At 36.1% G+C, this 24,792-nt stretch overlaps 1 protein-coding gene across 1 annotated transcript; it reads right to left on the bottom strand.

Annotated features, from left to right (window-relative positions):
* Positions 1-13,352: 13,352 nt before the first annotated feature.
* On the bottom strand, positions 13,353-21,945 carry LOC149968644 (uncharacterized). The gene is made up of 5 exons (XM_090168304.1): positions 21,535-21,945; positions 21,409-21,470; positions 20,910-21,045; positions 13,472-13,692; positions 13,353-13,391 (listed from the first exon to the last, which is right to left on the bottom strand). The coding sequence occupies exons 3-5, from the start codon at positions 20,953-20,955 to the stop codon at positions 13,353-13,355; spliced, it is 306 nt and encodes a 101-aa protein (XP_090024430.1). The 5' UTR covers positions 20,956-21,045; positions 21,409-21,470; positions 21,535-21,945.
* Between the last annotated feature and the right edge of the window lie 2,847 nt (positions 21,946-24,792).

Here is a 24,792-nt window from a genome sequence, read left to right as displayed (position 1 = left end):
TCGTGATTATTACTAAGGTATTCTCACAGATCTCAAAACCAGATAACGACCCGTTTTTGTAGGAAATATATATAGTATATATATATTTATACTTACGTTGATGATGTATTTCTTTCTTGGGCACGTTCATATCTTTCTGCTCAAATCCTCGTTTTTCATGTGGGAATAGCTTCATATACAAAGTTTTGCCTAATACATTAAAGAACTTATTTTTAATATTTAATTGCTAATAATATTAAATTATACCTTATTGGATTTTAGAAGCTATTTAGCCTAATAATTAGTTGTAGGATAATAACTTGTAGCTAAGTGTAGGTTCTACACAATGAAACTACGGCTACACTACTACAATTTCCCCCGCATGTTTTGAAGCGCTATTTTAACCTGTCTTTTTAAAATGGAATGGGTCTTACTTATGAAGTTCGGTGACAAATTAATCAAATCAGTTGTCACCGGTTACATGGGGGGTTTGAAAAACGTTTTTAGTAGAAGCGTTGTTCACGAACAACGGCGTTGAAAAAGCGAAGGGGTTACATTACCGGTTTTGGGGAGAGACCGATGTATTTTTCCACCTAAATTCCATCCTACAATTCATCCTAACTGACCCACACACCCGCGCAGTGACCGGCCGGATTATTTAGATCTAGATTTCGCGAAAAAAAAGGTTAAAAAAATGGAAGAATTTGATAATGTTTTAATATCTGTATTAATTCAAGTTTTACTATCGTTAATTAGCCAGTATAATAATTTACAAATGCTTAGAATTCAACTATTATCGCGAATGATGAATTTTCGAAAAAAAAAAAACGGTCAAACAATTTTAGAAACTGCCTCAAATTACGAAGGAAATTTAATTGATCCCATACCAAATAAAATGAATTGATTGGTTTAGAAGTGAAAAAGGAACCCCTATATTTGGGAATGGTGTTCCACTGAGGCATGGCTCGTTTCTCAAGGGCGTTTCTCTGTGGCCTGGTGAGTTTTGAAATGGTGTTCTGATATGGCTTGGTGAGTTTTGAAAGGTGGTGACGATGTGTTCTGGTGCTTTATGAAGAGGTAATCCGGTGTGGCCGGTTACGTTCTGTGAGGGTAGGTCAGGAGAAGTGCTGCACACAGAAAAATATTATTGTAAATTTTACAGTAAGCTGCGGTCAGCATAGATGCCAGCAGAATGCTGTTAATTTCACAACCAAGTCTGACTGTTTTTTTTTTTATTGTCATGCTTCCTGTTAAATTTACTGGACACTCTGCTGTTTAAAAATACAGCAAGATATAGTTATATTTACAGAGTATTGCTGTTTATTTAACCTTCATTCCTGACGTATTTAATATGGTAAATGCATGCAGTTTTTACAGTAAAACAAAATGTTTGTAAAATTTCAGTGTTTGCCGTAGTTTTAGTTATCAAACGTATTTAGTACAGAATCTATTCACAACCTTAAAATGTCATCAAACATTTTACGGATCAAAGCATTATCATATTGGTTTAATTAAAAAATTTCAAATATGTTATTAATCAATTCATGATAGATATATATAATAAATTTCATCATAGACAATAAACAGAAGGACTAGAAGGTACAGCTTTGGTAGAGCATTGCCCGAAGTCGCGCTTTGGCGGGGGGGGATCGCAATCGAAACTTCTGCAGTTGACTTCCGCTTATCGATGATTGGTTCAGATTTCAAATCGAAACGGCGGTTGCATCATGGCTGCATAGACAGTATATTTGTCTATGGCGGCTGCTACAGTTTTCTCCGAGGCTAAAGAAAAATTTGTTCTTTCATAATTTTATTGAGGTCTCAGAAAATAAAGTTATCTAAATTCGGAAACGTGTATTATTTGCAATAGTAAGTAAATTTTTTCTTTTGTTTATTTAGATCCAAAGATTTTAATATTTTTTTTCTTAGGCCTGTTCTATCGACCATGGTTTATTCGCCAAGGGCTTGTGTTTATGGATCTTGCACATCCAAACAAAATAAGAAGTGTATTGTTGAAACAGGAAGTCTAAAAAGGGAAATTAGTAGCTTGATATTGATACTCAAAGCTAGACTTAAAGGTGAACCAACTGGTTCCTTGATGTCAGTGTTCTTAAGACAACAATAACAAGCCATGCAGAGATCGAAATACTACCAGAGGTGGGATCCAATGTTTATCAAATGGTGCCTTTATCTTAAAAACAAATCGAAATCTACTTACGAAGCTCTTAGAAAATCAAAACTACTAGCGCTTCCCACCACCAGAACGCTGTACAACCATAATCACACTATTAATAGTCAATCTGGATTTACCACTGAAATGTTTGCTGAGATGGCCAAAGTATGTGACCTTGAAAATCTTCCAGATCATCAGAAATATTTTGTTTTATCCCTAGATGAAATGAGTATAAAGGAGGATCTACAACTAAACAAGGGTACTGGCCTTGTAATTGGCTCAATTGACGTAAATGAGAACCATAATCTTTTGGATGACTTGGAACGCAATGTTACTAATTCCTAGAAACCTCCTTTAGCTACGCATATACTGCAGTTAATGATCAGAGGAATCACTAGCAATATAAAACTACCATTTGCGCATTTCCCAACTAAAGGCGCTTCAGCTTCCGAATTAAATAGTGTTATTTGGGAAGCAGTCAGAAGATTAGAAACTAGTGGATTTCGGATAATAGCTATTGTAGGAGACGGAGCTTCAACAAATAGAAAATTTTTCCATGTGTCTCAAACTTATGAATCAAATGAAGCAAAAAATATCCCGCACAAGACTCTAAATCTCTTTTCTATGGATAAAGAAAGATTTATATACTTTTTATCAGATGCTCCACATTTAATAAAAACCGTACGGAATGGATTTGCAAATAGTGGAACAAATCCTAAATCTCGTTTACTTTGGAAGAATGGCGAAGAAATAACTTGGAAAATTATAATAAGACTGTATTATTTTCAACTAAGATCCCAAGGAAAATTTAAGCATCTAAACTAATTGACTTATTCTCACGTATTTTTGAACAGTTATTCCAAGATGAAAGTAAATCTCGCAGCCCAGGTTATGAGCGAAACTGTGGCTAGTGCTATTGAAAACCTTATGTCAACAAATATTAATACGTACAAAGAAACCGTTGAGTTTATTAGAGTTTTCAATAAATTTTTCGACCTTTGCAACGTGAAGAACCGTGTGGAAGGGATTCATCAACGCAATAAAAATAAGCTGCCTTACACTAATGTAAATGATGAAAGATTAAAAGTAAGTTAATCTGATAATTACCATTCTTGGCGTGTAATTGATTTAAATTTTCTCTTAGTGGTTGCAGTACGAATTCATAAACTATCTAGATGACTGGGAAAGCCAAGTAATAAATAGGCCTGGTAAATTTACTAAAACACAAAGGGATTCCATGATGCTGAGCAAGCAAACAATAGAAGGGCTTAAAATAACAGGTAATTTTTGGTAACAAATTCTCAAATGGAATAAATAATCTGATATTTCTGTTTCATAGCTCTTTCAACTGTGGAAATTGTCAAATTCATGATAAATAAAGGAGCAGACTATGTATTAACCCAACACCTGAACCAGGATGCTTTGGAACAATACTTTGGAAGGCATCGTGCAGCTGGGGGAAGAAGTAGTAACCCAACAGTGTGGCATTATGGTGCAAATAAAGATACATTTAAAACTTTGAAAGGAGTAGTTTTGGATGCGGTTGGGGGTAATACTCAAGATCCCACGAAAGAAATTGTAAAGTATATTACTGGCAGGGCCGGCTCAAGAAATTTTATACACCCGGGCAAGGGGGATTTTTGGCGCCCCTTTTATTTTGAGACTAAATTAAACTACCCCCCCCCCCGGTAAAAAACATAACCATGTCCATGTTATAAATTTACCGTTTTCATAACAATAAATAATCCCTTTAATCACTTTCTCAATACTTTGTGTAAATAAGCAAAATACTAGTCTCAAATCCATGGGTTTAAAAAGAAACTTAGATCATGAAAATATTCTTAACCCCAAACGTACTTCAATACCTAGGGTCCCTCCTACAGGCTACCACTCCTAAAAGCATATGTAACATAATTACTCATAAGTATGCCACTAGCATTATTTCTTCACTAACGGTTTGTTTCACAGATATTGCGTCCTACATACCCTTCGTAATATTTGATATCATATTTTATGTCATATTTGACGTCATCGAATCTCAAATGCCGATAATACCGTCGCCCAAATAGCTTTACGTCTGATAAACCGACGGCCATTATTTTAGTAAACAAACCGGTTTGAACAACCAAGGCTTGGGAGCTAAAATATAGTGTCAAGTTCTGCTAATGTAATTATTTTGCCAATTAATTAAGTTCTCGGAGACTCACGTTCTAAAATAAATTTGCATTGTCAAATAAAAGAAGCAGGTTTATTGGAAAAAATAGTTGAAATTCAGGTTGATCTTTTCTGGCGCATCTATAAGGTTGGAGTTTTTGCAGATTCTTTTGAGCCTAGGCCTAACTCTTCTAGGCTTGGTATGGGATTTAATAACGCTGGTGGAATATCCCACTTCGACTACTTATTTCATTTTCGGAAAGTGATCTCTGAACCGAACCGTATTGGTCATTTTCCTTTTATTTTTCTAAACTACTCAGTATTTAACTTCATCCGCACAAACCGAGCGAGTTTATAAATTTCAATAAAGCTACATTGGGCTGACTAAAATTCCGACGCAAAAAATTCCTTCTCAATTTAGAGGTTTTCCATTGGCTTAAATAAATATGTTAGTAGCCAATAGTGTGATTCCCAAAATTACTAGGATGAATAAAAAGGTTAAAATCTAACGTAGTCCACCTTTTTACTGGTTCGTGGTGAAACAAACCGTTAGTGAAGATTTTTGAATGGAATAAAGGTACAGTGGCATACTACTGAGCAATTATGTTACATATGCTTAAAGGTACGTCTCTAAAATATTCATATAAAGACAGGATATAAGCCAAATTCTCTTAAACCAAAGAATAACAAACTTTGTTAGTCCTGATGAACTAGCTCTATAGTCTGTATGAAACGTTTGGCCGGTTTTGGGCCTATTTGATAGAACGCTTTATTGCTTTAACAACTTAATTAAAACAGTATTTGGCGGGATTTTTTAAGGCCTACACTTAAGAACTTTTTTTAAGCTGTCGCTTTCTTTTCTGCTTCAACGGCTTCTCTTAATTTCCTTTTTTTATAATCTTATTTCAATTCAACGTGTCTCTAATTAATATCTATCTAACTAAAACTATTTAACTGAAACTAATAAATGGCTTTCTGCGCGTGCGCTTAAAATAGAAGTGACTAACGCTAACCACGGACACACGACAGATTAAGGGGGAAGAATACAGTAAAAGCCTCTTTTTCGTTCAACGTTTAACAATTACATAATTGAATTATATTTTTATTATTAGGCTGAACCTTCCTCTAGTGCTTAAAATAATTTTGATAATTCTGTTCCTGTTTCTCGGCCTTTTGGAGTCGCACCGGGATCTCCGGTGCCAGCTGTGCCCGTTTTATGTGGACCGCTGTGTTCCCGTCGTTCCCCTTTAGGAGCTCTCTCCAAAGGGTATGACTCTTTACCTACGTAGGTAGGTTGTCGGCTGGAGTTGCTATAGCATCCACTCTTAATCCCACGGCTGTGTGCGAAGTGAGGATTGGTCCACCCATTGCTGCACCTTCTGCTGGGTTGAGTGGTTTGCGTCAAAGGTGCAACCATCAGTAGTAGGGTACTACTACCCGAGGGGCTAACCACTTCCCGTAATCGGTGTTCACCCTAACTGTAATCTTCGGTAATCTTTTGAACTCATTTGTAATCCCGTAATCATTTGTAATTTTCGTACTCATCTGTAATCACGCGTATTAATTGGAATTGCCCCGTACTTAATTACTCATCTGTAACAATTTTAAAGATTTGGGTTGCCTGTTTACTCATCGTAATCATTATGTTCTCATCCTAATCATTCTGTACTCATCGTAATCATGTGTACTCATCTGTACTCATTATTGATTACGTAATTGGTGTACAGGCAAATTCTTACTGGCTAGCCCCTCGCTGGATTTGTCACCTGTCCGGGATTGGGGACGCTGGCGTAGGGCACTATGATGATAGGCTTCCGGTGGTATGGCCCCTGTTGCTAGGTACACCGGGCTAAAAATTCTGACACCCTTCTATTCTTGACTATCGCCCAACCATTTCTTCTTCTTCATATTATATACCCTGGTTTATAATGAAAATACCAGGAAAATGCTTTATCCGTCAAAACTATGCACCGTAATTTTATGGTTTATTTACTATTTAAAAAAATAGTCACAAAAAACGTTCATCGACGATGTTGGACATTTTGGTTGGTAAAACAGTTTGTATTTCCAATTAGCTAAAGATTTTTCAAATTATGTTATGCTTTCATTAAAATTTTTATAAACAAATCCGATTCTTGGTAAACCAAAAAGGCTCACAACTCAATTTCGGCGCCCCTCTCAAACCGGCGCCCCGGGCAGTTGCCCGGGTTGCCCGGCCCTTGAGCCGCCCCTGATTACTGGGATGGATATCGACAATGTTGAAGATCTACAGTGTTGATGTCTGTCAATATTTCAATTAAACCTTCTCTATAATTAAAATAAAAACGTTTTTGAGTGCACTATAAGTTTTAATTTTAAAAACCAACTCGACTAGTTTCAGCGTTGCGTCTTACGCTGTCATCATCAGGAATCCTGATGATGACAGCGTAAGACGCAATGCTGAAACTAGTCGAGTTGGTTTTTAATTTGTTTTTAAAATTAAAACTTATCGCGCACTCAAAAAAAGGTTCTCTTTTTAACAAAACTTTTGCATTTTATTCGTCAGATAATATCACAGTCTTATATATCAGTGTTACACAAATTGTAAATATAAATCTGTGTCTGGATCATTTTGCAAAAAACTTAGATCATTATTTTCGATAGCACGTTGCTTTACAATTTCATGGGTTTCATAGTTATTGTACTTTGGATGTTTCTTCTCAGACTCTTTGGAATGGTATAAATTTGTACAAATGTTCAGGCCTTTTTTCACAATTGCTTCTAATTTGACTAGATTTATTTTCAATATTTAACAAGTTTAACTTTTGGAATTGTTTAGCTTTTGATTGAATTATGAAGTCAGATTTTGGTCGTTCCAAAAATTGCACACTTTGAAACTTATTTGTGATACTGTCCTTCTCCTTTGACGTATCACACTTAGGGATTTTCCTAGCTGGTGATAGAGTTAAAACCTGGGTTTTAGACTGTACCTGTAATTTGGCGGGGCTCGTTTGTTCTTCATCATGTTTTGATTTACTGTTTTTTATTTTTAGGCATTTTCACTGTCTTTTCCAAACTTGTGATTTTGATTTCTCCTTTTTCAAGTTTCTCCTTTTCTTTGAGCTTTTTTCTAAGTGCCTTTTTAGCTCGTATACTTGATTTTGTTATGTGTTGAAATAATTATGTTATATATCTAGTCAGACATTTTCCTCTAGTATTTAGAAAAGTGTCAAGTATTTTGTTTAACCATTTCTCCGAATCATCTCCCTTGTGAAGCTTTGCCCATTCTTTGGAAATTTGTGCATCTGCTATGGCTTCTTTTGTCGCATTCTCTTTGAATTTTTCATTTCAAAGCAATTCATAATTAACACAGTAAAGCTAATCTGATAGTTGTTTAATTTTGAGCACCAACTCGAAAAATTCATCAGAAATGTTTATTAAACCTCCGCGTGATATCTTATGTATCCAAGATTCTGTCTCATCCATAGCTAGTTTACTTTCCTTGGTTAGTTTATCTACTGTTGATTTAGGGCATTTTTTTCTAATCAAACTTCTCACCACAAACCCACCAACATATCGTAGTACATCATTATTGACTCTTCATCGCACTGGAAATGCCGGAACCTCATTTCCATCAATATCAGTATCAACCTTCTTTTTTTTTTAATTTTTAAAATTTATCTAATACTTTTTTTATTCCGATTGGGAACATTGCCATCAAACGACCAAAAACGATTTGTAGAATAGTTTGTATTACAGTTTTCCTGACTGGAATTAGTAGATCTAAAAACTTCCCGGAGGTTTCAAAGAGTGCTGATATTATATAATTTTTTCTTTCAGCGAACAATAACTTGTTTACTGCATCGCAGTAATCCACCTGGGATGGATATTTTTCTAGATTCGAAAAGGTTACTACTTTCAAAAGATGATCCGTAACATTCTTTCTTAACATTACATTTTGTGGTGCCTTTAAATCCATCACAAACTCATTGACCATAGCTCGATTTATAATAAACTCGTTACTGCCATCACTCATTTTGACCATCGTGAAAAGAACGGTTTTTTCTACGATTTCTGATTAAGAAATAAACATTTTTAGAAATTTTGCAACAACATTCATTATTTTGGACAAGGGCTACATTTACTATATTTACCTTTAATTTCTGTTTCCTTGAATAAGGCTAGACCATCGCGATCGCTCGCAAAAAAACGATTTGAGTCGATATTTAAAAGAAAACATCCTAATTTATCAGAATTCAAACTGTTCTCGAGGGTTCGTCCGTTCTCGAATGTTGTTAAATCTTTTAAAGCCATTTCATAACTCCCTAACGCTCTCCTTGCACTCTGAACATTAAGCCTCAGTACGAATGTAAAAGAGCAGACCGTTTGGCTTCGAAACTTAAACAATTTTTAAGCCAATCGTCGCAAGTATTCAAGCGGAAGTCGGCTGCAGAAGTTTGCCCCCCCCCCCCCGCAAAATCGTGGCATGGAGAATTCTACCTTCTAGTCCTTCTGTTTATTGTCTATGATTTCATCAATTATTAAAGTTATTATAACAAAAACTTTGACTAAATATTTTCATTATCTAATAGAAAAATTTAATTGAAAATATCAAAAATTACTACAACTCTAGTTGATCATGTTAAGCTCGAGCCTTTGTACTTTAGAGTTATAGGGAAAACCAAAGGAAAGTAAACTGTTAACTTGGTTTCAAATTATTGAGCACACGATGAACAAGGGTTGTAATTAATATAGCATTTTGCGTGGGGTGCTACTTATACAAAAGAGTATATAAAAATATTTTTATCGGATATTATTATATTTAAAATTAAAATGAAACTTGTGCGATTTAAAAAATGTTTTGACAACTAAATAATAATTAGTTGTTTTATATACTAGCGCTTGCCGTTTATAACAGAAAAAAACAGCAACGTGAGGTAAATTTTACGCATTTTTGAAGTAAAACGTCAACCACGGTTTCATATTGTTAATTTTAATATAACTGTCATTTTAAAAACAGTACGAATATGAATTTTTACAGTCGCTACTGTTTTCTTCAAAATACAGCAGAAAGTAAATTTTACGACAAACTGCTGTTAACCCTCTTCACCTGCACCTTGCTGTAAATTATAAACCGTTATCAGCATTTTCTGAAAATCGGTGATTTTCGACCCTTATTCAGCTTGCGATTGATCTATTTGTTTATTAATCTTTTTCATTTGTTTCTTCTCCCATTTTCGCTGTTTTTTTAAAAGATTTTCTGCCCATTCTTGTTGAAATTTCTGGTTGATTCTCGATTGTTTGGAATGTTCTTCAGCGTAACTAAGTAAAGCCAACTCTTGCTTAGATCTTTTGTCTTTCATGTTAGTCCTGCTGCGTTTATTATTATTATTGGTGGTGGTATTATTTTCACCATCAGTTTCTTGCCCGGTTTGAGAAGATTCGCAAATGTCTGTTATTTCGTCATCTGTTCGTCAAAATAATTTCAATTAACGTTAAGGCCTAATATCAATTGTCCGTCTAAATATGAAACTAAAATCGACGTATTTGTAACCATGTTTTTAAAATATTAGTAAAAGTATGAACACGAATTATTTTGATTATCTTACTTCGCTTAACTATCGGATCGTTAAACGCTACCTAGTTTTGTAATTTATTGAATTTAGATAAAGGAGTTTAATTACATAGTTCATCCCTCGGTTCATCCTGACAATCTTCATTAGATTTTCCGCTTCTTTTTCTGGGGGCGGGAGACTCGTTTTCGCTTTCGGAATCTGGTAAACCATTTTAAATCTTCCGTTATTATAATGGCAAACTATATCCTTAATTACTAATGAAAGAAACTTAAAATAATACGTCACCTACTTGAAATAGACTATCCACGCCTCCTTCGCTGGTTTTGTTGATTGGACGGCACGGTAAAAAGCTATCTAATTACTCGTAATAGGGGGCGATGGCAGGCGCTCTCCCGGAAGTTTTATTATTTTTTTAGCCTCCTGGTATTTTAATCTAAGGAACTTCCACCTACATTTTATTTGCCCCACGGTTTTTTCAACGCCTTTTTTCTCTAACTTTTCTCTAACTTGTTCAAATATTATGGAATCCCTATATCTTTTTCCATCAAATAAGCTCATTACATTTAACTCTTCAATTAAATCAATTAACTGAACCGTGTCCGATACTGTCCACGAAGTCCTTTTTTGCGACATTTTTCACCTTCTAAATTTAAACTAGTTATGTGTGCTTGGAAATTTTGTTTCTTCAATATACCCATCTACAAGTAAATATGCGCCAAAAAACCCAAGATATCGGAAAGTTTTGGAAATGCCCATTTGGTAGGAGCAATGGCCGGAAAACAAACCCCGTTGTTTGCGAACAACGTATCAGAGAGGTTACATGCTGAGCGAAGAATGGCGTAAGCCCTTAAAACGATGGTCCGAGGTAGTTTTCTTAAGAACGTTTTTAGCGCTTTTAACAACGGCGTTAGAGGGTTATATGCGTTTTTCCAACACCGTTCTTCCTTAAAACGTTTTTCAAACCCCTCCGGTTGGACTGGTCACCGTAAACTGTGCCCATCCAAGATGACCGACATTTCCGGTTAGAGCCTTTGGAGAAAGTTTACTTTCCCCCGGCGCTCTCCAGACTCCCAATGTGGTTACATTTCCATTGATGTCGTCCACCACTTTAGCGGTAGTCAACACGGAACCAATTTTGATGTTTATTTCCCTAAAAAAGTGTGCGAATAAAATCGTAACCAAAATCTTCCCAAACAATACGAACGAAAATCGAGGTATACAATTCAGTGGCGTAGCCAGGATTTTATTTCGGGGGGGGGGGGACACCATTGAAAAAAAAGTAAAAAAATAAAAATATTTGTACGTACAACCATACGTTTCGGCTATGCCACTGATACAATATCTTAAACTACATTAAAGTTTTGATTAAAAATATCTTATACATTAAAACAATAACGATACGGACACAAAATTGTTCAATACGGGTACTTACATTGATCCAAAGACTTGTAAACAGCAGTTGTTGCGTAACGGCTAACAAGTTAATTAAAGCTTTGAAAAAAGCTGTTTTTGAATAATTATAATAAATCGCACGGTATTTGTACAGAAAACACTCGAAAGTGACCAAAAAGAGACTAAAAATTATTTTATTTAAAATTTACCGCCCTGTTAAAATTGACTCTTCTTTGGCGGAAATTACAGGTGTCTCAGGGATTTCGTGCGGGAAAACCCCACCATCGCGGTACTACATTATGGCAAGGAAACTGAAGTAAAAGGATAGGAAGTGGCTCGTTTCAGGCGCCGGGAATATAAAGTGCGCATGCGCAGTTACCTCTCTCTAAAATAACCCAGCCAAGGTCGAACCAAGGAGGATAACTACACGGAACCTGTAGAAAAATACTAGTTCATCCATAGTTGATAATCATTTGTCGTCTGCTTTGTCAAGGCCTAACAGTAGTACTGGTGGAAACGTTTGTTTAATCATAACCTTCTATGATATTAATAATTAAATTTCACAACAATGACTCGCGTTTTCAACGATAATAATACGAAAAGTATTAAACGTCAGAAAAACAGCATTCATTTTGATCACACTTTTTTCAGGTAAAAAACATTCATTATATTCAAATATGAATGAAGTTAATAATTGTTTAGGACTAGACTAAATAGAATATCCCCTTTTTAACAGACAGATAATTGAAAATGACGATGAAATTTCCCTGAAGGAACAAATTTTAGAAGTAGAAGAAGGCTTTGATCTACATGTAGAGCTACCCAATGATGATTTGAATAATTCACACTCAAAAGCGAAAACTTTGATTGTACAAATTGAAGAAAACTGTGATAATGAAGAAGTACTGGTAGTTACAACTGCAAAACCAATGCCAGCGACGCTTAAAGTTAGGTTAAGAGGTTGGTAATTTAATAAGAGTATGAAACATTTTGGATTTGATTTTAACTATTTTCTTCCCAGAAATTTGTAGTGTTAATGTTCAGACATCAATTCATTATTCACTCAAGAAATTTTTGACACTCTCAAAATGTGTACCTGAAGATTTATCTGCAATTTTTGAAGAGCTAGGAAAGATCGGTGTTGAATCAAAAGCTCCTATTTGGCAGAAAGCCCAAGAAAATTTAAATGATCTATCAAATGCTACAATATCCAATAACTTTTGGTTCTATGCACAGCCGCTGCTAGATTCCGAGTTATTTATTCAAGAAGCCGTTAATTATCTGTCAGGTCTTGCCCCACCTGTAAGTTTCAATATCGCAACAACTATTCATTTATTATCAATAACACGATAAATGTGCTTTTTTTCAGATATATCTAAGTCTGACTGATTTCCGAAAGAAGTCGGTGGCTAGCGAATTCTTGAGGAACATTTTAAATTATTTTTGGAAACAAGCTGAAACTGTGATTTATAATGACAAAAAAGCACCACCTAACCAAGAGATCACAACCTCGGTACCTGACAAAAAAGAAGAAGCAATTTTTTACTACATAGTGGGAGCAGCTGTACATTCTGTCTGCGGAATAAAAAAAAAATGGCGTAAAAGAAGCTTCGATATTAAAAGCTCTCGCTGTTACAGGGGTTAGTTCCAAGGATATTGGACCTTACATTGGAGTTATTATACCAGATGTTGTTAGCTGGATTATAAAACAAAACAGGGGTGGATTAACTTTTGTTAAAATTAAATGTTTTAAACTATTTAAACTTATTGATGCAGTCGTAGAAATGTTTTACAATAAAAAAAAACCATTTACCACTCAAGACGAAAATGCTAATCGTAAAGAACTAGTTTTAAATCAAATTTCTAGTAATGATCAAATAGGTAGTTTATGGGTAAAGATTTTAGATGAAGAATCTGAGGTAACCAATGATAAAAATTTCAGACAGAAAATATTTGGCAGATTAATAGAGAGTTTTCTAAAAACTAGAGGCAAAGGCCTTAAATTATATTTAACGGGGAAACATTTTGGTGAAAAGGCACAAAAATCTCAGCCGGGACTAAGAAAAGGCTTAAAAAAATATAAGGAAAAATCCAAGTGATTAAAGTGGTATATTTTGTTTCACCAAGTACAAATGTTCCTACAATTTAAAATGTATTTCATAGACAATTAGTGAAATTAAAACAGTTCCTATTTTAAAAAGGTCTTAGTTTAATTTACTAATGTGTTTCCAGTTTTGGGTGCCTTGATGACATCAAATCTTTTATTTTTGTCAACTCCCAAACCAAACTGATAGGCATTTGGTGCATCGTTGTTGCCAAAGGATCTTCGCTGTTTTCCAAATTCTTGCTCGAAAGTGTCTTGGTTAAGACGATTGGTCATAACGAATGAAGCGCCTTTCCTGGGCAGTAAAAATCTCACAACTTCAGGTACTGATCTTGCTAATAAATGACCAAGCATTGTGAAAACTCACAGAATAGAGTATAACAATTTTTTGTATAATTAATCATTCCTTTTGTAATAATAAAATAAAACTTGCTCATGTATAAAATCAACAATAACCATAAAAGTAACAGTAACTATAAATTTAACCAAAATGTAAAATATCTTATAAAAGTGTATCTGAAATAGTGCCTACGAAATAAAATGTAACAAAAGAAGAATTTCACGGGAAACCGTTGAAATTCAAAAGTACCCATTGTAAGGAGAGAAAGCCGGCGCCGGACAGTCGGCGACAGGGATTATCTTTCGATCTTTCGGGACGGTTCGTACCATCCTAAAATATTGACCACGCTGAACTGCCCGCTGGCACTTGATGGCCTTGAAGCAGGGAGCCATAAATTCCTGACCTACTGTCCGTTGCTAGCGTTCTCTCTATCCCCAAAGAAAGCAAATGATTGGCTGAGCCTTTTCAAACAAAAAGAAAACTTTATTTGGAGAGGGGACCGTTGGAAATTCACTCTTCAGTTATTCTTTGGGTCCCAGAACGGAAACATCCCAAGCTTAACCGAAAATAAAATAAAATAAGTTTAGAGCAAAAGAAAGTCTAATACTTTAATTTTTAGAAAATAAGTTTTCAATAAAATAAAATAAGATTAGCTATTAACATTTTTTCAGTCGGTGTTAATTAGCGTTAGTCTCTCCCAAGAGCGCGAACCTTAAAACTTTAGAATAAAATAGAATAAATTTAATAGGCGGGTTTCAACATGGTGCCGAAACCCGGGAGCCAATAGCGGAGTAAAAGAATAGTTAGAACAATACTCGTAGGCGTAAAAACAAAAGAAATTCAATTCTCATCATGGCCGAAGAACAAGCACGCGCCCTAGAAAGTAAAATTAAAAAATTGAAGGCGTTGAGGACACCTGTAAGAACAAATACAACATATGCCGTTACGGCGTTGACGAACTTGTTGAAGGCCGGACCGGCAGATTTGAGGACAGACGATGTCGAAGACCAACTATCCATTCTCCAACTAAAAGAAGCAAGTCTACTGGAGTTAGACAACCAAATATACGAGATGATGACCGGCGATGACGCGGAACTAAACAAGGAGTGCGAATCAGTGGAGAAGTACCGACAAGAAATCTAAGCCGTGAGGGTGAAAGCTACAAGACAACTTCGAGAGGCTGGGGTCGTCGCGGATGATAACAGTCGCACGAGAGGATCAACGGCATCAAACGGTGACATTCTTAACTTGTTAAACGCGGCGAATTCAGACTCAAAACTACCAACTTTAGTTATTCCGAAATTTAGTGGTGAATATACAGAATTTAAGGGATTTTGGAATCAGTTTGAAACAATGGTTGCATCTAAAAAAGGTTTGAGTAAAACACAATTATTTTTCTATTTAAAGTCGTATTTGAAAGGCGAAGCGCTAAATGTAATTTCTGGTTTGCATCCGTCGGATAGTAATTATGACGAAGCCGTCAGAATTTTAAAATTAAGATTTGATCGCGATGATTTAATTGCGCAGGAGCATCTTAGGAGATTGCATGAGATAGCGTTACAACCTATGACGAATTCGAGGGAGCTGGTCGCTCTCCGAAAATTGCATGACGAATGTCAGATCAATATCAGAAGTCTTAAAAATTTAGGCTATGACACGGCAAAAAATGGCGCATTTCTTTGCCCAAAATTAGTCGAATGTCTTCCGAGAGACATAAGGTTAGATTATGCAAAACAAAAGGGTATCGCGGGTGACTTGGATATCGATGCCTTTATTGAGTTTTTACGAAAGGAATTAGAGTACAGGGAAACCTGCGAGTTTATGGGTAAAAAACCCGTGAAACAACCCGAAACAGAGCGTGCCCAAGAAAAGCAAGCTCATCGGAATGATTCAAAATCGAAATCGAAGTCCAATTCTAGTTTTAATGATAATAAGGACAAAACGCCCAGCGCGTCAGTATTTCAAGCAAACGCCAATGTTAATAAGGGAAAAAATATATTTTGTATTTTTTGTAAAAATACATCGCATCCCACTTATAACTGCAGAAGCTTTAGTTTAGAAGAAAAGAAACGGATGGTAAATGACGCCAACAGGTGCTACATTTGCACGCGGTTCGGACACGAAATTAAGGACTGTCCATCGCCTTATTATCTTTGTAAGATATGTACTAAAAAACATAATATAGCTTTATGCCCAGACAACGAAGCAAACAAGTATAAGCCTAATAAAACTAATCAAAAGGAAAATCAAGGTACCCCAAAAGAAAACTCAAAAGACGATAAATTAAAGGTCGGAAATAATTTAGTAAGCTGCGGAGAAACCGTTTTACTACAGACAGCTCGAGCTTTAGCTAAAAATCCAAATAGTGACAAGGGCGAAGAAATTAGATGCTTGCTAGATACAGGAAGTCAGGCGAGTTTCGTAAGAGAAGATATCTCGAAAAGATTAGATTTACCCATCGTGGGAGTGTGCCCCGTCGAAATAACCAATTTTGGAAATCAAATGCCGTCTAAAGCCGTAAGAAAATTAGTGAAGATAACTTTAGAAAACGCAGCCAAACCAAGCAAAATAATTGAGATTACGGCAGTCGAGGTTCCCTATTTATGCGAAGCTGTAACAATTTCACAATGTAAGGATATCGAAAATTTAATGAGCAACAGGGGATTTCAGATAGCGGACAAGGCCATTTTGGGGGACCCAGCTGACCAAGGCATTGGAGTTCTCATAGGGGGCGTTCCATATTATGATTTCACTACAGGAAATTTGGATCGGCTATCAAAATCTTTAACCGCCGTAGAGACCACGCTAGGTTGGGTGGTACAAGGGCCGGCACAGATCGGTGAAAGGACCGTTAGAACCTACGCCATTAGCGTTTCACGAGTTAACGTTGACATGCTTACAATAAACAAAAGATTAGAATCATTCTTCACCCTCGAAGGAATGGGTATTCACGAGGAAGCAGAAAACGATCCCACACCGGAAGATTTTCTGAACAAGTTTAAAAAAGAAATAAAAATAATCGACGACAGATACAGCGTCGGATTCCCGTGGATTACAGATAAAAGAAACCTCCCAAACAACCACGTAGTAGCCAAGAACCGGATGGACGGATTAGTCCGAAGATTTCAAAGAGAGCCAGAACTCTACCAAGATTATAAAGCGGTAATTGAAGGGCAGCTCGTGGACGGGGTCGTCGAAAGGGTCGATCATCCCGAAGTAGCGCCAGAAGGAACCTATTATATCCCTCACCAGGCGGTGGTTCGAGAGTCCAGCTCTACTACGAAGTTAAGAGTTGTATTCGACGCTAGTTCCAGTGTAAAAGGAAGTCCGTCGCTAAATGACTGCATGTCGAGCGGACCAAAATTGAACCCCAACCTGCTAATTTTACTCTTAAAATTCCGAGGTCATAGAGTAGCGGTAGCTGCTGACATCCAAAAGGCTTTTTTACAAGTGGGGCTGGAGCCCGACGATAGAAATTCAGCGCGGTTCCTCTGGACCATTGAAGATAAGGAAGGAAAAATAATAGAAGGATTATATCAAGTTTTGAGAATGGCCCGAATACCTTTTGGAGCCAAGGCATCGCCATGCCTATTAGCCGCTGTGGTAAAAACTCATATCGAAAAATATAAAACAAAATATCCGGAAGCCTATGAAGTAATAAATGAGCAGCTTTACGTGGATGATCTACTCGGAGGAAAGGACGACGTTCAAGGAGCGTACGATCTTATTCAACATTGTGCAATAATATTCGGAGAAGCGAATATGCGCTTACAAAAATTACAAACAAATTCACAGAAATTGAGAAGGTTATGGGCAGAAAAGTCATCGGAGGAAAACTCCATTATCAAGTTCGACGGTGCAGCCGAACACACCGAACAAAAGGTTCTAGGATTAATTTGGAATCCGGTAACGGATGAGTTATCAGTAGACTTTTCAAACTTACTAATCGTCGTTAAAGCCAACCAAAATACCAAAAGGTTCTCACTGAGCACTCTGGCCCAAATATTTGACCCGGTAGGAATCCTTACACCGTTTACGATAAGGGCAAAAATCATGTTTCAAAAGCTGTGGAAGTGCCAGGAAGATTTAAGAAAGGAAAAGAAGAGCCTAGCGTGGGACGATTCGCTACCAGAAGACATTAGTAAAGAATTTAAATCCTGGTGTGAAGAAATGGATGAAATACAAGAAATAAAAATTCCGAGAAGTATTTATCAAAATCCGAAAGAAGAAATAGTCGAAAGGGAGTTACATTGTTTCACTGATGCAAGTCAAAGGGCATTCTCGGCAGTAGTATATCTACGCTACGTCACCAACGACGAAGAAGTTAAGGTCGTATTCGTCACTTCAAAAACAAGGGTGTGCCCTACAAAAGAGCTCTCGCTCCCAAGATTGGAACTAATGGGGTGTCTCCTCGGGGCTCGATTAGTCGCAAAAGTGAAAGAAATATTCAAAAAAGAAAATCTGTCAATCAAAATGTGGTCAGATTCGAAAATTGCAATTTATTGGGTAACAAATCCTCCCAAAGAAAATAAACCATTTGTTCAGAACAGAGCAGCGGAAATAAATAAACTAGTCGACCCCGAAAACTGGTCGCACTGTCCGGGCTTCAAAAATCCCGCAGATTTGCCATCGCGGGGGGTCACCGCGATAAATTTGAAGAATAATCGTCTATGGTTCCAAGGACCTACATGGTTGACGGGGGAAAAAGAACAATGGCCCCACGAAAAAATAAGTGAACACGAAATCTCCGAGCTCGTCGAAGTCCAGCGCGAGAAAAGAAAAGTAGTCCTCGCCGTAAAAATAAAAGAACGGATCGGTATTCATAGAGTAATCGATTTGAACAGATTTGGCAAATTTAATAAAGTCTTGAGAACCATAGCCTACGTCTATCGGTTTATTAACAAAACAAGGAAAATAAAAGTAGAAGAAGGGGCAATTAGCGCTGATGAATTAACCCAAGCGGAGATCAAATTAATAAAAGATATACAATCAGAAGATTACGAACGAGAAATAAAAACATTAATTGAAAAGAAAGAGATATCAAAAGACTCTAGTATAGCGACTTTAAAGCCACAACTAAATGACGAAGGGATTCTCTGTTTGGGTGGAAGATTAGACGAAGGGAGTTTTAGTTATGAGCGAAAACACCCCATAATTGTAAACAGGAAACAAGAATTAGCGAAACATTTAATGACACGAAGTCATGAAGAGGTTAAGCACTGTGGAATTCAAGCAACGGCTAGTCAATCTCGAGAAAGGTACTGGATAACCGCGGGAAGGCAGCTAGCGCGAAATATCGTCCGCCATTGTTATCACTGCAAGAGGCACAATGCCCAGCCTTGCGACGCCCCAACCGGGCTACTACCTTTAGATAGAATCACGGAAGCTGATGCTTTCTCTGCCGTGGGGGTGGATTTCGCGGGCCCTCTTTTTGCAACAATAGGGAAGGAGGAAGGGAAGGTCTACGTCTGCCTATTTACGTGTAATGTAACGCGAGCTTGTCATTTGGAACTCGTTTCGTCTCTGACCACATTTGAGTTTCTCTTGGCATTTCGGCGTCTGATTGCGCGGCGGGGGTGCCCTTCCGTCGTGTATTGCACAATGCCAAAAGTTTTAAGCGGGCAAAAGAAGACTTGAACTCTATGTGGGAGAATATTAATGAAGAGCAAGTGCGCCAATTTTTCGGAAACAAGGGAATAAGGTGGAAATTTATCGTAGAGAAGGCCCCGTGGGTTGGCGGGTACTACGAGCGCATGGTAAAAACAACCAAAAACATTTTAAGAAAAATAATAGGAAAGGCGTCTCTAAGTTATCAAGAAATGGAAACGGTCCTCCAAGAAACCGAAGCTGTTATAAACTCAAGGCCCATCACGTATTTATACAATGATGCAAATGAACCTGAACCATTGTCACCCGCGTACTTCTTAACTGGTAGGCGGTTAACCTGTCTTCCACCCCAAAAAATAAATGTCGCGGCGCTTCCTAAAACACAGGTTGAGTTTGCCGAAAGAGTTAGACACAGGGAAGCGTTGATGCAAAGACTATGGAAAAGATGGAGGGAGGAATACCTCTTAGAATTGAGGACGGCCCACCACATACAATTAGAAAAGCGAAAGACTAATATTCAAGTGGGGGACGTAATGATAATACACGAGGATAAGATCCCAAAGCACATGTGGAAGTTAGGGGTGGTGGAAGAAGTTAATATAGGGCGGGATGGCAAGATCAGATCTTGTTTGATGAAATTAGGGAAAAATGCTAGAATAAGGCGACCAGTCCAACATCTCTACGCGTTGGAAATTAATAGATTTCAAAATGTTTAAAAAAAAACAAAAAAACAATTGTATTTTGGGAAAATACTACGTATTTTCGCCGGGAGTGTGAAAACTCACAGAATAGAGTATAACAATTTTTTGTATAATTAATCATTCCTTTTGTAATAATAAAATAAAACTTGCTCATGTATAAAATCAACAATAACCATAAAAGTAACAGTAACTATAAATTTAACCAAAATGTAAAATATCTTATAAAAGTGTATCTGAAATAGTGCCTACGAAATAAAATGTAACAAAAGAAGAATTTCACGGGAAACCGTTGAAATTCAAAAGTACCCATTGTAAGGAGAGAAGGCCGGCGCCGGACAGTCGGCGACAGGGATTATCTTTCGATCTTTCGGGACGGTTCGTACCATCCTAAAATATTGACCACGCTGAACTGCCCGCTGGCACTTGATGGCCTTGAAGCAGGGAGCCATAAATTCCTGACCTACTGTCCGTTGCTAGCGTTCTCTCTATCCCCAAAGAAAGCAAATGATTGGCTGAGCCTTTTCAAACAAAAAGAAAACTTTATTTGGAGAGGGGACCGTTGGAAATTCATTCTTCAGTTATTCTTTGGGTCCCAGAACGGAAACATCCCAGAACGGAAACATCCCAAGCTTAACCGAAAATAAAATAAAATAAGTTTAGAGCAAAAGAAAGTCTAATACTTTAATTTTAAGAAAATAAGTTTTCAATAAAATAAAATAAGATTAGCTATTAACATTTTTTCAGTCGGTGTTAATTAGCGTTAGTCTCTCCCAAGAGCGCGAACCTTAAAACTTTAGAATAAAATAGAATAAATTTAATAGGCGGGTTTCAACAAGCATGTACCAACATATTAATTTTTGTACTCGTAAACAAACAAATTCATAAAATAGACATTTAAACATACCTGTTGTTATTAAACCTTCTACTGTTTCTCGGCTCAACATCATCATTTGTCTTTGATTAGGGGTAAAATCACCTGGTCTTTTGGTAACTTGATTTTCCCAATCTTGAAAATAGTTTATAAAGTCATTTTCCAACCACTACAAAATAGTTAATTTGTGTCAGAGTTAAAATCTACATGCCCAGTCAAAAAAGTTAAATTACTTATAGGTAAAATATTAAAAAATTATAAAATAATATTAGACAAATATTTATAAAATATAGGATATTATAAGGGAAATTTGTGAAAAGCATTGAAAATGCGAGAACTTGTAATGTTTAGCAATTAGAAATGAAAGCAGACGAGGTGTTCTAACGTTATTTCAGAACTAAAAGGGCTGAATATAAGCTAAGAGAAGAGTTTGGGTGTAAGGATTATTTGGACAGAAAGTAAAAACGAGTATAGCAATACTATTCACCCATCACGAATTCTGAAAAATAATATATTAATAAATATTTCTTACTGCCAGCCTAGGATCGTCAACAGATTTGTACGGGTGGAGATTTGGATTTCTTTTCCGGTGTCCTTCATTTAAATTTCTGGTTATTAATAAGTCGAAAAATTTGTCCATCAACCTGATGAATTTAACTGTTTCTGGATAATTATTTCCATACTCCTCCTCGAGCGCATTTGCTACAGTTGTACTAAGAACTTGCGTGGCCAACCTTACTCTCATACGTGCAAATGAGGTTAAGTTAACATGATCGCTGCAGATTTTTGGCATTAGTTTTATGGAGCGGTTGAAATCTTTTTCGTAGAGAGTCAAAATCTGTGTCCATAAAATATATCTTCCATCTTTCCATAAGTACCGTGTTTTTAAGTGGTAGTTACTATGAGAAAAACAGTTTCGAGCTGTTTTTATGAGATGAGGGGGATCACAAATAAAGTAAACAAATCTCTCTTCATCAGTGGCAAATACATTTCTCCATTTGTATCCATTTCGCCCAACACAGTTTTTCATAACTTTTCGGTTAACACTTGCACCATCGAAAATGGTGGCTAAAATACGGACTCCATTCATTTCTAATTTGCTGATAGCTTCCATGACGATGCTATGAAGCGTATCACTTGACATATTGTGAGATGGGAAGTACGCAACTGTGTATTTCAAAGTACCTGTAATACTTCTCACCATTATTTGCAAAACATGAGATGCTAACTGTGGACCATTTTTTTTATTTTAAGCTCTTCAATCTCATTACCGATGTCATTTAAATTGACAAATCCTACCAATTCACCAGAGTTCGCTTTATATACCACATCCTCCTTAATCTTCATTTCATCAAACATTAAGGTGAAGTAGTTCTGGTGATTATTTTTACCAGCGATTGTTAACCTGTGTCTAAGGTCCCGCAATATTTCTTCAGAAAATCCAGCAGTCTGGCCAATGTGAGAGCCAAAATTGTACAATGTTCGCTTTGAAGGTAGTTCTAAGAAGCCTGAAGGTTGTTTTAAATGTAGACATAGTTGTAATATTTTTGGGTGCCACCTCCTGTTTGATTTATATTTGGCCTTTAAAACTGAGAACTGTTGTTCAATAAAAATCCTTTGTTGCGATTCTTTTGGTAGACTTTGATTTCTTTCACGTAAAATATTTTTAAAATAATTTGTGTCTTCATTAGTCATATTTTGACCTGTCTTTTTTATATCAGCCAAAAACTTTCTTTTTGAACGCTTGAGTTTTTTTTGTAAATTCTCGTTCTTCCTAGTAATTTTTTTAATTTTCATTTGAAGAGCTGCTCGCGACATATAACTGTGTCTTCTTTGCCTCTTTTTTCTTTTCCTCTGTAGTTGTTCACGAAGGCCTTTTCTAAATTTTGCACAATTAAAGCACACATATTTTTGTCGTTTCTGTTTCCTTAAAAGTGAATTGCAATTAACCGAATGAACGTGACTCGTGAAGAATGAAACAATTCCTTTTCTCTTATTGAACTCTTGAGTCATAAATTGGTTCTTCAATAATTCTTCTTTAATCCCAACACAAAGGGATCAGGCATTAATAAGTTTAACTGCTAATAAAACTGAGCGTATGCTTGTGAATAATGGCAAATCCTTAAAAATGAGATGGGTATTTTGAAGAGGCTTGCCGTATACTTTAATCAAAGGTGTTTGACTTTCAAGAGAAACTGTTAAAGAAAATGATATAGACGATGTTTCAACATTTGACTTAAAAATTGATAAATGTGTTTCCGAAGTCGTGTAGCTCCATTCTTTGGGCAAAACAATTTGGGCTCTCCTGAGCGCCAAACTTAATTTTCTAAAATCTAATATATCAGTCTCCTGGAGGAATTTTTCATGGGAATCAGTCTGTGTAAAATTGTTGTTTTCGGGTGCTGAATCAAAATTAATTTCGGAGTTTAAAACTTCATAGGTATTGATCCCCTAAATAAGCAGAAGTGGTTTAGTCTTTACTGTTTATAATTCTTAATTTGCAAAACTTACCATTAGATTAAGGGTATCTTGGTTCTCAGTAAATGGTATCGGATCAGGGTGTTCAATTGTTGGTCCATTTTGTCCAACAAAATGTAGAGAACAAATATGGATAGTACGTTTTTTTTAATGTGGAGAGTAAATCTAAGTCATATCTACCACAAGCATTTATCCAATTCTGACACTTTTTAGGATCTTTGTTAGGCCTTGGAAACCGCAAAAAAAAATACATTTTCGCCACAATTTTCGGCACTATTTTCGCATAAAGAGAAAACACAGCGATTCTTTTTCCCCATTTTAGCTATTTAATTTCAGTTTTAAATCATCATCATTAAATATGTAGCAAAGCAAGGAATCTTAGCTACCAATCAATATAATTTTAATCAGCGACGAATTCAAACAACGAACCGCGAGCGCGCGCGTTTTTGCCAAGAACGATTTGGCCTTGGAGGCGATAAAAAATGACGTCACTTTGAAGTTCTATCTTCTAAATCTCCACGCTCTTCCCGCCAAACCGGATTGTACGGTAGAGCCTAACCACTTCCTATCCTTTTACTTCAGTTTCCTTGATTATGGTCAGAGAACACCGATATTTGTTTTGAGTGGAATGTATTATAATGGAAATTGGGCGGAAATCGCACTATTTTTTCGCGCCTTTTTAAAGAAGTTCCATGAAAGGGCTTATATATAAACTTCGCATACGATCTTATTGGACATAATTCTTTTAGAAGAGTTCCTAAACAACCGCCATTTTCTAATGGTGGTCCTCGACTAATTTGAGTTTTTGGACTGAGTTTTTATTTTTATTTGATATTTAGTGTGATTTTTTATTAAGTGTACTTTTCGAGTTGGAAAACTAAAAGTTATCTCTCAACATTACTCGGATTTAAATCATCAATCAAAGAACTGACAGATAATTTTCAAAGTAAGAATTTTAATTTATTTACTTATGTATTTAAATTTATTTGTTAAATACTAACATGTTCATGGAGGAAAGTCGTTCAAACTGAAATTAAATTAGTCTAGACGCTCCAGCTTAGGAATTAAAATATGTTAAAATGTGTTTTCACGTAATCCGTTAATCAAAAGGCAGCTTCTTTTGATATCTTGATTGTTATAAGATGATTTGTAAATTTGCCCCGCGTAATTTTTTCTAAAAGGCTGATACACTATTAGATACCAAATTTTAAATACCCGAACCGTAGAAATCGAATAATATAATTTTTTTTCGTGTTAGTTTTTATGCCGAAATTTTCCCGAGTTGAAATTCTGTTTATAAATTGTACATCACTTAAAATAGTGCTATTACAATAAAACAGTAAGTAATTATTCCTTTGGTCCTAAAAAGTTTAAATTAGTGACATCTTGAATAAATACAAGAATTAAAATATAATCTCTAAGGCATTAACTTTTAATG

The sequence above is a fragment of the Leiobunum rupestre genome, chromosome 1 (assembly GCF_980474605.1).
Source record: "Leiobunum rupestre chromosome 1, qqLeiRupe1.1.hap1, whole genome shotgun sequence".
In the NCBI taxonomy this organism is placed as follows: domain Eukaryota; kingdom Metazoa; phylum Arthropoda; class Arachnida; order Opiliones; family Sclerosomatidae; genus Leiobunum; species Leiobunum rupestre.
This window is presented reverse-complemented; position numbering and strand designations above follow the sequence as displayed.

Excerpts from the sequence above, each read along its gene's own strand:
- LOC149968644 (XM_090168304.1), bottom strand. The coding sequence starts at position 20,955 with ATGATGATGTTGAGCCGAGAAACAGTAGAAGGTTTAATAACAACAG. Across the intron at positions 13,693-20,909 it reads AGAAGGTTTAATAACAACAG|CAAGATCAGTACCTGAAGTT; the intron begins GTATGTTTAAAT and ends GTCATTTATTAG. Across the intron at positions 13,392-13,471 it reads CCAAAACTGGAAACACATTA|GAACATTTGTACTTGGTGAA; the intron begins GTAAATTAAACT and ends TTTAAATTGTAG.